This window comes from Plectropomus leopardus, chromosome 15, assembly GCF_008729295.1.
Source record: "Plectropomus leopardus isolate mb chromosome 15, YSFRI_Pleo_2.0, whole genome shotgun sequence".
NCBI lineage: Eukaryota > Metazoa > Chordata > Actinopteri > Perciformes > Serranidae > Plectropomus > Plectropomus leopardus.
The window spans coordinates 122,228-137,964 of record NC_056477.1 but is presented as its reverse complement, the minus strand read 5'-3'; the positions used below and the strand labels follow the sequence as shown (position 1 = coordinate 137,964).

The 15,737-nt window shown below is 39.3% G+C and overlaps 1 protein-coding gene across 1 annotated transcript in view; it reads left to right on the top strand.

The window, feature by feature from the left end:
- Nucleotides 1-15,737, top strand: part of LOC121954393 (cadherin-11-like) — a 117,011-nt gene that overhangs the window by 85,577 nt on the left and 15,697 nt on the right. The window contains 3 exon segments of the mRNA XM_042501868.1: nucleotides 1,492-1,611; nucleotides 4,678-4,845; nucleotides 11,874-12,061. Of these exon segments, the coding sequence (XP_042357802.1) occupies nucleotides 1,492-1,611; nucleotides 4,678-4,845; nucleotides 11,874-12,061 (476 nt within the window).

Here is a 15,737-nt window from a genome sequence, read left to right as displayed (position 1 = left end):
CGGCTTTGAAATTAACATTCTTGGTAATTCGCCCTGTAAGGTAGCTGCCACACTGAGACCGGTGCTGAATGAACCTTGATTACAGTTAGAGACCCAGTGGATTCTCTGTGGAGTCCAATAGTGGTGCTCACATCACTGCAACTGGAAAAAAAACATATATATGAAACTAAAAACCAACAAAAACAAACTGTGCCAACGATATGAAGCATCTAAAGGGGCCAAAACTAAACCGGCTGCAGCAGAGTCAGCAGTTTGAGAGCTGCAGCTGCAGTTTGAGCCACTAAATACAACAACTCCAGTTCAGATTTGTTGTTGTTCTGCTGAGATATTTAGTTTTACTCTTTGCCTTACTTTAACCCTTTCATCGACATCACTTTTCTTGTGCTGTATTCAGACACATTTCACAAGAATTTAAACCTTTGAACCCAAGAAAATCGGTTTGATTTCTTTTAGAAACGTGCTGAAAAGGGCAAAGAGCAACTTGGTAAGAAATGTCCAATAAATTGCAAAAAATTTGTAGGTTTGGAAAATTATTTCTTTAAAAACGTTAGAGGAGAATATCCAGAGAGCACTATATTTTCAATTATCATTATTATCATTATATATTTTACATTATTTGAATTTTATAGTTTTTAGGCTATTTCTTTGTTTTGTTTCCTGTTTGTCATTTGTATTTTTTAAATTTAATCAATTAATTTATTTATTCATTTTTGCTTTGCCTTTTTTGTTTTTTTTATTTGTTTTTTCAATACTATTTTTTAGGTAATTTTCTGTACTTTTGTACTAGCTTTTCGTCTTTAGTTGTTATTGCTGTCTTCCCATAATTTTGAGAGAAATTAAGCCAAATTGCATAGGTTTCAAAGGGTTAAGCTGCTGTCGCTTTTGCCTATAGGAGGTGACACATGTACATCTGCAAGGCTAAACTGCTGCTGATATTAGGTTGGGTTTTTTTTTTTTACGTTTGAGTGAATTCGTTTAATAGGTTGTGTCACATCAACACTTGTGGAACACTTGTGGAAATTTAATTTAGTTGGCCTCTTTTCTTAAATTAACCGTGTCAAATTCAGTTAACAGAGATTTACAGGAAGTAAATTGCTGTCGCCTTGTTTTTGAACTTGACAACTTTGCATTTCTCAGATTATCCAATAAGTTTTGAAAGTGTTTCATAAATCAAGGGGTTGTAGAATTCTGTCACTGCATGGAAGAAATATAATGTTTTATTTAACACATGGAAATCATCAAAAATTGGAAAGTGGATGTTTCCATCCGACAATGATGAAATGTAGAGAAATAAGAGTGGAGTCTCACAGGAGCGGTTCAGCTGCAGAGTCTGAGAGACTTTTTCATTCCCTTTCCTCATCCAGCCGGTGCAGGCAGGTGAATCGGCACACACTCTGTGACAGGCTTGTTTGTCAAACTGCTCTTGAACTGAATCGCTGAGGCGGAGTCGTCTCCTGATTTGTCTGTCATGTCCGTGTGTCTGTCCTGCAGGTACGTCAGTGATGCAGGTGACAGCGACGGACGCCGATGACCCCACCTACGGCAACAGCGCCAGGCTGGTGTACAGCATACTGCAAGGACAGCCGTACTTCTCTGTGGAGCCGCAGACAGGTGAGGCCAAAAACAGAACCCGGGTCAACGCACAACTGCACCGTAAACCAAATACAGCCAAACTTCACGGAAAAACAGAGTTTACCAGTCTGACACCTGCTACCACACTGAACAGCATGACGATGTTAAGTCATGTGCTGCTCTGCCAGCCCGTTTTCACTCCAAACTCATCAAAAAGCGCCGCTGTGTCAGTGATTTATCACTGCGCACCAGTGTGACGCCAAAAGCCACCTTCCTCATCCAACGGAAATGCCTCTGGACGGCATCATATGAGAACACGCATTGACAGAACCGGTGGCATAGTTATTATACGCCAAACGTGCAAATGATAGAATAATCTCATTTTAACCTTCAAGTCTTACTGCCATTGTTGTTTATTATATTGAAGTATTTCGAAAACAAAAAACAAAAAAAAAGAATCAGTAAAATGATTAGGCATGATGGTTTATAACAGAAAAAAAAAAAGTAAAAAACAAACACGAAATGACTTGAAGAGAAGCGCCGATTTTTATTTATTTTTTCCCCTATAAACATAATTTTAAATATATAATATAAATATATATTATAAATATAAATATTGTTTTCTGGAATTTTACCCTAGTTTTTTGTTAATTTTTAAATAATATTCTCTCTCTCATTTTTCTTTTTTTGGACATTTTTCTTGTCACCTTTTACTAGTTTCTCACAATTTTCAGAACATGTCTTTGTAATGTTTACATTACCCTTTTTCTTGTTTTTAAGATGAATCAAACTAGTCTGGTTTCAGAAGTTTAAATGCTCCTTAAAGGCATTCAAGAAAACTGATGTCGATGCAGGTTTCTAAGGGTTAACTGCTGTTTTCTATGGGGCATCTTGTGTAAATGGTTTAAAACTTGTTTCATCTTGCAACATCTTCCACTTCCACTCTTACTATAAAAATTTAAGAAGTCGCGGCTGCAGAAATCATGTAACAGCAGGTCCTCTTTACTGAAAGCGGTGAGAAAGAGAAGGCACTGCTGTTAAGAGTCCCCAGAGGACATTCAGCCTGGTCTCTGCAGCGCCTGGGCCTAATATTTGGGTTAGCATTAGAGGGAGAAATTTGGCTCTATAAGCAGAGAGGTTAACACAAAACATGGAGCTGCGTCGGGTCAGAGAGGGTGACGAAGAACTGAGAGAAAGAGGTGAAGGGAGAGATGGAGAGAGTAGCTGCTTTAGAGATAGAGAGAGATCATGGAAAGAGAGCGATTCGGGCGCAGAGAGGGAGAGAGATTTGGGCAGAGTAAATCTGGCTAATCAAACCAGTGTTGGGTATTTGACTGGCTCAAATCCATAGCTCACATTTCTAATTGGTTTGGAGATTATCAGCTTTGCATGCTGTCACACACACACACACACACACACACACACACACACACACACACACACACACACACACACACACACACACACACACACACACACACACACACACACACACAAACACACACTTGGCATAATATGACAGTAGAAGGCCTCGACTCCCAGACACTGCAGCTAGACATGTTGAAAAAGAAAGAGGGAGATGGAAAGAGAGCAGCCGGTGTTGAAATTAAACAGAAAGAAAAGATTACTGGGGCTTGAAATGGAGAAAAATAAGACTTCACACATGTTTAACTGGAGTTCTTAGTTATATGAATGATGAGTGATGCTGCGCTTTCTTGCAAAATGAAATATCTTGAAATAAATCACAACCACTCTTGGGAAAGAAAATCTCACAAGTTTTTGAATTATTAAAATAATACTTTTGGAATAAAGCCACAAGTGTTAATTCTTGTCTTCGGGCTAGCATGTACTTTTAAAACCTTAAAGATGATCAAGACCTCTTACAGTTAACATCTTTAGTAACAACGGTTTTATGATGATGATCGACAGGTGCTTATTCATTTATAAGAAAATCTCTTCCATGTTTAGCAACAATTTTGCTTCCTATTTGTAAACTGCAGCAACCTTTTTAGGACATGCTTCAATGACTCAAAATATCCACCAATTTTGGTTAACAAAACGGCATTGATTTATGGCCAAATTTTGCAACTGCCATTGTACTTGTTTGGAACTGGTGGCGCTCCCTATTGACTGGTTTAAAAATAATTTCACACACATGCTTCAATAATATCATTAAACATACCTAGCATGTTTTGTACTGATTGGACAAACAATTTTAGATTTATAGAATGATTTGTGTCAAGTAGCACCCTTTTTTTGCATATGCAGCCCACTCTAGTGATTGATTTTAATTAAACTTTGAGGGTATGTGTCAAGTATTTATGTTAACAATTTTTACAAGCTTCGTGATGATTGGCTCAACTGTTATGGTGTTTAGTCTATTCATGTGCTGAGTCTCTGCCCCCTCAAATGTTCATTGGTCAATATCATCAATATGCCATGAGATAAACATGGCTTTGATTACTTTAGTTTAACCCTTAGGGTCCAAGTTAATATATAACACACTTGTATTGCTCTGTGCACAAAATTCGCTTGCCGAAATCAAGCGTTAAAAAAATTACACATTAATATTATGTTCTGTATTCATTAAGTTATTTTTTTAACCAACATCAGTCCTAGTCATAAATTTCAAATACTCATTAATTTTCAGAAGTTTAACCCTTTAAGTGCTCGGTTTTTGTCATGAAAAAAAAAAAAAGAATTATTTTCTATATACTACATGCAAAGTAAAAAAAACATAAAGAAATAATTATTATCAGTCTGGGATATGTCAATGATTGGCACCAACATTGATTGTGACAGGTCACCTAGTAGAAATAGCATGTATTTTCTCCATATGCCAAATATGGTCAAAATGACCTCATCAGGTGCGAAAAGGTAAAAATGACAAATTCAGAGTCAAAAGCCCAGAATGACACCCAGAAATAATACAAGTCCTGTTTTTTGCTTTGATGGTTGTGGGATCAAAAATGTCAGTTTGAATGGGTTTCAATGGAGCATTTTTTGACCTTAAAAGTCTGAATGTAACTATTTAGTTTCCACAGTGTATTTTAGACTTATTGTAGGAGCTGAGCTGGTAATTTAACTTGATGTTAAAATCTTCAGGTATAATTCGCACTGCCTTGCCAAACATGGACCGCGAGGCCCGTCAGGAGTATGATGTCGTCATCCAGGCCAAAGACATGGGCGGTCACATGGGCGGGCTGTCGGGGACAACCGAGGTTAAAATCACCCTCACAGACGTCAACGACAACCCTCCAAAGTTCCCACAGAGTGAGTACAAACGTCTTTTATGGAAAGTATCTATAATATTGACTGTTTGTCTTTTTCCTCTGGTGTGACTTTTCCTTTAGAGGTTGAAAAAGTGTACTTCTACTTCTTTCCTGCTGCTTTCTATCATTTTCTGCCCCACAGATCTGAGCAAGTGGGTTATGTCAGTCCACATCCACATGTGTATGTCAATCTGTGTGTGAACTGTGTGTGTGTGTGTGTGTGTGTGTGTGTGTCTGTGCGCCAGAAAACATGCTGCTAGCAAGCAATATAGAAGCTGGGGAAGTCACTGTGGGAGGCACAAAAGATAACTTAAAAAAAATTATTATTCTTTAAGCCCCCTGCAATATTGTTTGTGTTGCCCCCTGCAATGTGTGTGTGTGTGTGTGTGTGTGTGTGTGTGTGTGTGTGTGTGTGTGTTTTTTAACCTCTCCCAGGGACATTTTTTGAATTACTGATTTGCTGAGCAATAAAAAGCAGTACAACATTTCGCCTAGATTTGTCAGGAGCTGTAAGAGACAGAAATAGACGTAACATTTGAGTTCTTATTTTTGGTAATAGACTTTGAAAAAAAAATTGAATTTGTGCCTTTTTATTCAAATAAGTTGTTTCTGCAGGTATTACTCTAAGGAATTCTGGAATTATTATTTGACTATAAAAGGGATACTTATTCCATGGAAAAAAAGTTTAATAAAGATAATGTTTTGATCCCGCTTTTTGACCTTTATCAGGTCAAAATGTTCGAGAAGGAGAAACCACATCTGTATATTTATACTATAATTCACACCAACAGGCAAACAAGATCTATGACAGCAGGTGTGGTTAACAACACAAATTGCCCAAGGTGATAAAACAACTGATGATAAACAATTCAGTTTCTGATGTGACTAAATAGCTTGAACATGCTTCACACAGCACCATTAGGTCAGTAAAGATAAATATACATATCAATTATCTTCAACCAAATCCTCTCTCTGTTAGAAACAGGAACAACATAAAGCTCTACAGAGATTTGCAGGGGGTTTTTTTTTCATGTTTTTTTTTTCAACATTTCTGTCCAACACCTCCTTGCTCTGCTTGTGTTTCAATCTTCTCCTTCACCCCGTCATCGAGTTTCTCTCTGCCTCTCTGTTGTTGTTTTTTCCTTTTTATTCCTCCCCTCCCCTCCTCTCCCCTCCTCCCTTCCCGCGGCTCTGTGCAGAGCGACTCCTGGCAGAGATTCAGCAGAGTAGCTGCAGGAGCTGGATGGAGAGAAGACGGGAGGAGAAAAGAAGAGATGAGGGCTCAGGATTTAGCCTGTGGAGAAGCTGAATAGGCGAGGAGAGGCAGAGACACGAGCAGAAGCAGCGAGGGAGGGAATGTAAAAGACACAGAGATGCAGAGAGAGAGAAAGAGACTGTCAAAACCATCACTCTGGTCCTTGTGTACTCGAACGAGCTGACTGCGTACCAGTGTTTGCAAAGCTAAAATCTGATTCTGCAGGTCACAACAAACCCGCATTTTGAGGGAATTCAGAAGAAGAGTTTTCTAAGAAATAGAGCTCAGATGGAACAAAAAGTACTTTTTCTACGCCTGATTGTTTTCAGTATGTATAAACTGTATATTCGGAAATTATATCCACTTTTTTTTTTAAATGCCATAATCTCATACATAACAATGGATGGCAAATGTTCAAACATACCCTCAGCAGTTAAATTTTATGAAATTCCAGCCTGGTCCCCGTAAGAATGTGTCGGCGTTTGTGCATTTACATTGCATTTGCATGTTGGTGGTATTTCAGGCGATTTGAAAAAGCTATATATCACTAAACTGCAATGGAAACACTTTTTGCTTTTCTAGGTCACATGATGTACAACAAAGAGTCACTATTGCATCGCATAACTCTGAGAAAGTTGAGCGGATCATCTGGAGTTTTGAATCCACAATTCCTCTGTGAAATCGTGGACTACATCTCCCAGAAATCCCTCATACGTGGCCGCTCCCACGTATATAAGGGGCTCGCCTTTCCATCATGGCTCCATAACACGCCTACGTGACCCTGGATTTGAAATAATGATGACTAGTGCGGTGGCTGCAATAGAAATAAAGCTGCTAATGTTTTGAAAATCCATCGCCATGGTTACTGGGATGTTATCACCAGAGGAGAAGTTACAGAACATCACTCAGTGGAAACACAGTCAGCTCCACATTGTTTGTTTATCGACATTTCGAAAATATAGCTTAAGTTTTGTACAAATTTGTAACGGAAATCCTCCAACCGTTGTGTTTCCAGCTGCGTTTTAGGCACTAAACATGAGTGTATTAGTGTCTTAGTGACCCTCGTGCAAATGTTACCTACTCTTGGAAAGCCAGCATTTTCTTTTGGAGACTGGGCTGAGATTTGACCTAATAAAGTGGTCAGTGAGTGTGGTAAACTGGGATGTAAAACTGTTAAAGGGGTGTGTGAATAACAGCACTGTGTCTGTGGAATTTATTGTCAAAAGGGCTTCGCGTTTCCATATTCAAATCTAATATGTTTAAATTAATTAATTTTAAGACAGCGCCACACTGTTGGGATGAAAAATGGATGTTGTGATGAGTCAGTGCGGATAGGTTCACTAACCACAGGCCATCCGTCTGTTTCCGTAACCAAAGTGGATATAAAACATTTTGAAAACGAGATAAAAAGGGGGGAAAATAGAAATTTAACAACCAAACATTCTCAGTTGTAAGTGTTTACAAAGTACCTCTTTGCATTACTGGCTGTGCATCACTGGCAGTTTACATCTGTGATACAAGACAACACATCAAACAGCAATATGTTGTGGTATCGGCTATGCGTGTTTAAAAAAACAAAAGTGGAAGCAGTACAAACACCTGCAAGAAAAGCCTCCCAGATGGTGTGAATGAGGACAGTGATTACTTATTTAGTAGTTGGGCAGAGTGAGAGTGAGAGTGAGAGTGAGAGAGAGAGAGGAGAAAGAGAAAAAAGGGAAATCAGATAAGCAAGTCAAGAAAGAAAAAAACAGAAACAGAAAAAGACAGAAATAAAAGAGATACAAAGAGAAAACACAACGAGAGAGATAAAAACAGACAGGAAAAGATATACGGCACAGCTTGACTCCCTCTCTTGTGTTCCAGCAGCTTTTCAGTTTCCATCCAAGCTGTTATATTCTTTCTTTCACTCCAAGGCTCAATCTCTCCGTCTTTCTCTGCTTCTCACAGACTCTCCGTCCTTGTCATTCTCTCCCTTTCACCTCATTATCAAGCATCGTTCGTTTGCCACTCGGAAAATCCATCACGGCACAGACAGAAGGAGGGGCAGAGAAATGAAGGCAAATAACTAAGAGATTGTTCTCAGTCTGACTTCAGCCTCTATAACACCCACATGACGGGTGGTTCTGTTAAATATTGTTCATATACGCCGACCACAGTCCTTCAGAGACAGCTCAACCTCAGTCTGCTTTAAAAACACAGAACAAAGCAGATAATAAAAGACATCTGAAGCTGTGAACGATCCTCTTTTGGTTGATATCTGCATGAAATTTGCACATAACATTTACCTACAGTGGGTGTTTTTTTTAGGATTGCCATTATAAAACCTTCTATTTTCATCACCAAAAACAAGCAAGAACCTATCAATAAAAACTTCTGACATTTACCATTAAACAGGTACTGTATCTCTGTCACTGTGGGGGAATTGAATCCATTTTTAAACATCAACAAGGAACTTTTGAGATTGGCCTGAAGCAATATGAGCAAAATATATTAAATCTGAGAAGACATACTGTCAACGATCCAACCAAAATTAGCATTAATGACAAGATATCTCGACTTTTCTTGAAAAGTAATAGCATGTATCCATTCCTCATTTATCAAAGTGGAAATGATTTGCTGTAATTGGAACTTTATCCACATTTTTTAGGGAATTCAAGAGACTTTCTCATATTATATCATGAGAATGTTCAGTTACAGAACTGTGCTTATATGTATTTGACCCTTTAAGCTTACAGTACACTATCTTTAGGGCAATATTTGCTGACATTATCTCATGAGTAATTCAATTAAAGCATTTAAATGTAAATGGTTTCAATATGTTTAAATCACCAATACGAATGCTGTAATACCTATAACATTTGCAAAATAAATGTATTCAGGAAATTGTTGGTTCAAAAAATAAATAAATACAGGGCAGAAGGAGGGGGGCATTAGTACAAGAAAAAACAGAGAATTTCCAAGATAAAAATGGGTAATTTACAAGAAAAAAAATTAATATATTTGAGATTCAAGCTTAAAACAATGAGGAAAAAATCTGAATATTCTCTGGGATTAAAGTGATGAATATGCAAGAAAAATGTGATTTTATCTAGATTAAAATGGTAAATTTAAGAGAAAAAAAGATGTACATTGCCTAGGATTAAAGTGATTCATATTCAAGAAAAAAAGAATTTAATATTTTCAGAAATCCAAATGGTACGAGGCATGAAATCACTGCCAGATTGTCAGGTGACACAGTATATAGTTAACCAAAAAAATATGTTTCCAAAATTATGTTTTCAGAAAAAATAAATATTTTATTTTGATATTATCATGTAGTGTTTTTGCACTTTCCCTCAAGGTTATATCCTTTTTTCAACTTTTTTTTTCTTCCATCTTCCAACTTTTTTTAAGGTAATTTTTTTTGTAACTTTTTTTTAATAATTTCTTGCTATTTTTTGGGTCATTTCATGTTAAGTTGTTCATCGCCTGTTTATGTTCTCGAATGTATTCAAGCTAATTCGCTCAAGTTTCAAAAGGTTAACCCAAAAGGCAGAAGTCTAAACTGATTCACAATAAAATTAAAACACACCACAGAGACAATATATTAGCTCTATGCATGAATCAACAACTCCAGTTAATAATTGTCACTTAAATAAAAACATAAATATACGCTCAGTTTGTTTTGAAAAACAAAACAACTCTTATGGGGGAGACGATATGTTTTCCTAAACTATACTAAAACTTTGTTTATCAAGTCCGCCTGCCAAGTTTAAATTACTGATATATTCAACACATCCAGAACAAAATGCATCTACAATATTGTCAAAGCAATAACACATTAAAGCCCCCAGTCATAAATTACAAAGTAATATCGGGCATTATTGTTGGTAATCCCATTAAAATTACTGATCTGAGAGATTGTGGTCATTACACGAGTTACATTTACGATCCTCTTTTATTGGTGTTTATATCTAAACTTTGCCGGTTTTATGAGCTCCTCCCTTCAGGATCGGACATCTGTGTGAATACAAATAGCGCAATCATTTATGTGGCGCTAATGAAAGCATCTAATGACTTTCCCAAACTCTCACACTGGCTTTGTCAGAGAGTAACGGCTGAAAATGAACACAGAGGAAAACAAGAGCGGGAGATTTACGAGCGCACGGGTTTTACTTTTATTTGAAAGACACATTTGCTTCCACTGTGGTCCTCGATTGTAAATATACATTTCCTGTGGCTCATTTTAGCCCGCAGCCAGGTACACCAGCTGCCTGTGTGTCCTGTCATACAGCGTTTAACTCAGCTGCCAGGAGCCATTGAAGTTAAGCTACTTAGGAGAGGCAAGAATGGAACGACAGGAGGAGAGAGGGAGGACGAGGGCAAAGGGAGGGCAGAGAAGAAATGAGCTTTTAGCCAGAAGAGGCAGAAGGAGGAGGAGGAGGAGGAGGAGAAGGAGGGATAAACATGAGAGAAACAGGGCGGAGAGGGGGAGGAGAGGTGAGGATGAATGGAGAGATTTAGGAGGAAGAAGCAAATGAGAGACGGAGAGGGAGGGGAAGACGTTACCAAACGGGAGTCTGGAGAGGAGTTTAAAAAGTGGGGACAGAGATGAGGAGCAAAGATGGAGAGAGGAGGGATTTGGTGAGGATTGACGGGAGATGTGGTGGAGGCGGAGGGTTGCAGGAGAGATTTGGGCTGGATGGATCAGCTCCTGTGAGTCGCTCCACTCTCCCACTCATATTTGCTCAGAGAGCCACACGGCCAAATGAATTTCATGATTCACAGGATTGCTACACCTGGACAGGCAGGATAAACATGCTAATGGTGCACAAAAGTGATGAGTCGACTATGAGTGAGGGAGAGGAGGAGGAGGAGGAGGAGGAGGAGGAGGAGGATGGGGTGATAAATCGTAGGCAGCTAGACTTGCTTGAGTGTCTTGAAGATAGTGTTGGGCCGATTTAAAAAATTTCAAACCGGTTTGATATGACAACAAACAGCCGAATTTTACAAATTCTCTTTGTTTTTCTCGCCGCTCTGTAGAAGAACGCCTTTATATGTGCCGGCAAATGTTCTTCAATGGTGTTTCATGACAAAGTAACACCGCCAACTACTGGCCTGACATACATGTTTTTGTTTGTGAAAACGATTCTCGTGTACATGGATCTGCAAAAACAATGTCATCATGTGAATGCATGTATATATATATATATTTTTTAAATGCAAAGGAAAGACTTTTTTGTTATGTAGTAGGGTCATTCTCATCTCAACGTGGCCTAAAACAAGGTTTGGGGAGCTCCGGAGAAGATGGATGGGGAGGAAATGACAGATTTGAGGGAAAAAGTACAAGCAGGATGATGGACAGAGGTAACGTGATAAAATGAGACAGATGAGATGAAATGGGGAGAAAAGATTTGGGGAAGGAGTACATGAGAGATGGGAGAAAGTGAAGAGGATAAAAGAGAAGAGAGACATATGGTCCTACTGCTCTCATTCTGTAAGCCAGGTGTCTCCTCCTTCAGACGCACACTCACCTGACACTATAGGGGGTATTAATATCCTTTGGGCCATATGAATATCCTTTGGGCCATATGAGACAGATGGCATGGCTCATGTTAATGCCTCTCTGCCCTCCAAAACTGACCCTGCCGCAGATAGTAAACACGGTGGCAGCCAGCCAGGAACTCTCTGCAGACTCTAAAGAGTGAATACAAAAGCGAGCTGTGACCAGGAGTTGACACCAGCATCACCGAGCAGCGCAAAGTAAATTTCATCTGCCTCTGCTTCCCTCCCAGGTGTGTATCCCATGTCCGTATCAGAGGATAAAGTGCCGGGAGAGGAGGTGGGCCGCCTCAAGGCCAAAGACCCCGACCTCGGAGACAACGGGATGGTGAGCTACCGCCTAACAGACGGAGATGGACTGAGCATGTTTGAGCTGAGCACCGACTCCGAGACCAGAGAGGCTGTGATTAAACTCAAGAAGGTAAGAAATCAAAGAATGAGACTTGTCCAACAAGACTGGAAGGACTGTCTCTGTCTGTCCTTCTATTTTCTAGACATCTGTTCATCCAATTGACTTTAAAAATTACATTTAGAAATATAATGATTACCTATTCAAAATCATGCTACAAAATGATTAAAATTTTAAAGCACTTTTTTACGTTGCTTTTTTTATTTATTTTTTTATTTTTATTATTTTTATAGTTTTTACATTTACTTTAAAAAAAAAAAAAATTCAGGTCATTATCTCTTGTATTTCTTTAATTTTCTTACTATTTTTTTCCACCAGCCCAGGATGGAAATATCTGTTTCTATAGCTGTTAAATGCTTAACAGTGTTCACCAGTTAGCCTCTTAATGAGCCTCTCTGCTGTTTGCTGTTAGTCTGCAGTGGTTTTACATTTTTTCTCATAAAAAAAGCTGGCTGTAGTGGCTAAAAATGACACTGTGGAATTTGTGATTGCGAATCAAAATAATTAAGTTAAAAAATCAGGCATCTAAACAATGACCTGAAGCCAAGTTTGTCACTTAAAAATTGTTTCCACATTTGATAAATCGGTAATATTAAAAATACTGATTACAAACACTTTAAGGAAAGACACAGTCAAAGCTAGAAAGACTTGTCTGGATGTAGTTGGAGATAAAGTAACAGTAAGTTTAACACCATAGAAATCTAAATGCTGCAGAGCTGACAGGAAAATCAATATTTAACAATTTTTTTATAGCTGACAGTTTGCAGCAGAGACGTTGGTTGTTTTTGTTCCTCTGGTCATAAAAATCCTGTCGATGGAACATTCGATGGGTTGGAGCAGTTTCTGGTGAAGAACATTGGTCAAAATTAGCTAATAGTGGCTCCTTTGTGTGTGCGTCATCATCCACTTTTCCAATTTGCCAGCACAGATACTGCACAGAAGATACGGCACTTTTTCTACAGACAAAGCAGTTTAGTGTGTGCCATGGAGAGCCCATATTTGAGTCCAGTTTGCCTGTTAATGTAATGGGTTAACCCCTTGAAACCTGGATCTGCATCAGGATTCTTGTGCTGTGTTGAGATGCCTTTCACAAATTAGCAACTTATCAAAAATGTCTCGGAAATTGCAAGAAATTAGTAAAAGATGACAAGAAAATTAGTTTTTTTAAAAAGAGAAATTGAAATTTCTGGGGAAAATGCCCAGAAAACTATATGTATAATAATTTTAACCATGTATTTTAAATGTGTTGCAGACAGAAAAATGTACTTTACTTTTTTTGAATTTTTTTTGTTTGTTTTATTGGTTGTTTTTTACTTTACCTTTTTTTAAATTTGTTTATTTTCAGGTCATTTTTGTTACCTTTTAACTAATTTCCTGTTACTTTTCTTCTTCTTATGCTGCACGTTAACTCTTGAAACCTAGATTTACACCAGTTTTTCTAGAGAGAGAGAGTACATTAACTTTCATGCTTCCCTAGGCCAAAGAGCTCATCTCCTGCACTGTGACTGTAATTCACACGCACACCGATGCACACACACACACACACACACACACACACACACACACACACACACACACACACACACACACACACACACACATGCACACACACACACACACACACACTGTTGCTTTCAGGGATCCAGCTCAGCACACACAATTACTTTTTTCTCACTGTTCCTCTGTCTCTCTAATGCACGCTCACACACACACTCTCTTATTCTCTCAAATACACACACTGCTCTGTAAGATACACAAAATCTCTCTCTCTCTCTCTCTCTCTCTCTCTCTCTCTCTCTCTCTCTCTCACACACACACACACACACACAAAACACACACACACACACGTGTGCTGCAGGTCTGGATTATGAGCTGAATCTTCCAGCGAGCGGTGGTAGCCTGCTCTTCCCCCTCGGGCGTCTGACCTCTCAGTCTTTCAGTTAAAAAATAAAAGCATTTATAGTTGAGCTATCAATGTGTGGGGCGGAAAAAGAAAGAAACCGACACTAAAATCGGCCTCTGAAAATGCTCTTTTTCTTTTGGATTGTTATCCTACAAATTAAAAGACGACAATTTTAGGTTTGCCAGACATTCAGCCCACAGAAACGCAGCACGTCCTTATCTGGTGAACGGCTTGGCTTTAAAATATGTAATTACAGCATGTGCTCGAAAAGTGCGATGGCATCCGCGACCGAGCTAAGTTTCCTGTCCTGACAGCAATGACGCTGCTCAGAGGAGCAGCCGGCCTTAACCCACAGCTCGTTTTTACTGATGCTGTGGGAAAATCTCTGTCTGAATCAATCGATACAAGTCTGTTTCATGCTTTTTTCTCACAACCGTCTCCATGAGCGATTTCTTTGGAGCTCTGAGCCGGAGCGCGGCATTAAGACTGTCGGGGTTAGGGGCGTTCATCCCACCAGTGTCACCAGGACTGAGCGAGGAAGTCAGTGAGTGATAATGATGAGTAATGTGTCCTCTCCTCTCTTAACAATGTGTGTGTCCGGGAGCGAGGCAGTTAACCCGCAGATCAGTAGAATAATAGAAAACTGTGTGATTGTGGTGGGCAGCGCTCAGGTGGGAATTTGTGAGTTTGACCGGATTTGAGTAAGAACTGGAAGACAAATCGCCTCTGCTGGATAAAATAAAGCACAAAGGAATAGTTCAAATGTGTACTTTTCAAGAAAAGGATCCCTCACAGAAACTGTTAGAAGAAAACTGACTCAATGTGCTGAAGAGCAAAGCAGGACGGCCCAATCAAAGTAATGAGAGCAGCTGATTACACTCAAGTGGGGCCGTGTGTGTGTGTGTGTGTGTGTGTGTGTGTGTGTGTGTGTGTGTGTGTGTGTGTGTGTGTGTGTGTGTGTGTGTGTGTGAGAACATTCTACGCTCAACTCACCATTACTGAAAGAAGAGAGGAGCACTGACATTGTAAAACCAGGATAAGAACGTGTTGGTGTTTTGTGTCAGACTAAGTCGTCACATGTTGCCACTTTGCAGGTGACTTCTTCGTGTCGACATATTAAGCTCTAGGTGTCCTTCTGCATCTGCTATTGACGTTACGGGATGCTGCTACCGTGATGTAACACAAGCGCTTGGTGGTATTACACTGCACATTGTTATGTTTAGGCAACAAAAGCACATGGCGACCAACGCAGGGAGGTCATTGGCAGCGTTTTAGCCTGACGCCGTCAACCAGCGAATCATGTAGACGTGAAGGGTGGCTTTCAGTATTACACTGAAATTGCTGCAAAAGTAGCGGTATTTGACAACTTCGAAAAGAGAACGTGTTGGTGTCAAATACGGGATGCCAAAGGGTGCCTTCGGTGTCCACGACGTGATAAAGTGTTGGTATTTGACAACATTTAACTAGCTGGAAATTTCTCATTTTCACAATCTGAACAATTTGAAATCATGTAATCATGACTTAAAGCCTTGTGATTTTAAGATGTCAGTGCCACAACTGCCAACTACTACGCAATCAATTCAGGTGTGTGTGTGTGTGTGTGTGTGTGTGTGTGTGTGTGTGTGTGTGTGTGTGTGTGTGTGTGTGACAGCTGACGTAAAGAGCTATCGCACAACAATCCCTCTACACAAATCCCTGTGTCTCATGGAATAATAACATAATAGCCTGATGCTGATTTGAAGTGAGTGAGTGAGAGAGAGAGAGAGAGAGAGAGAGAGAGAGAGA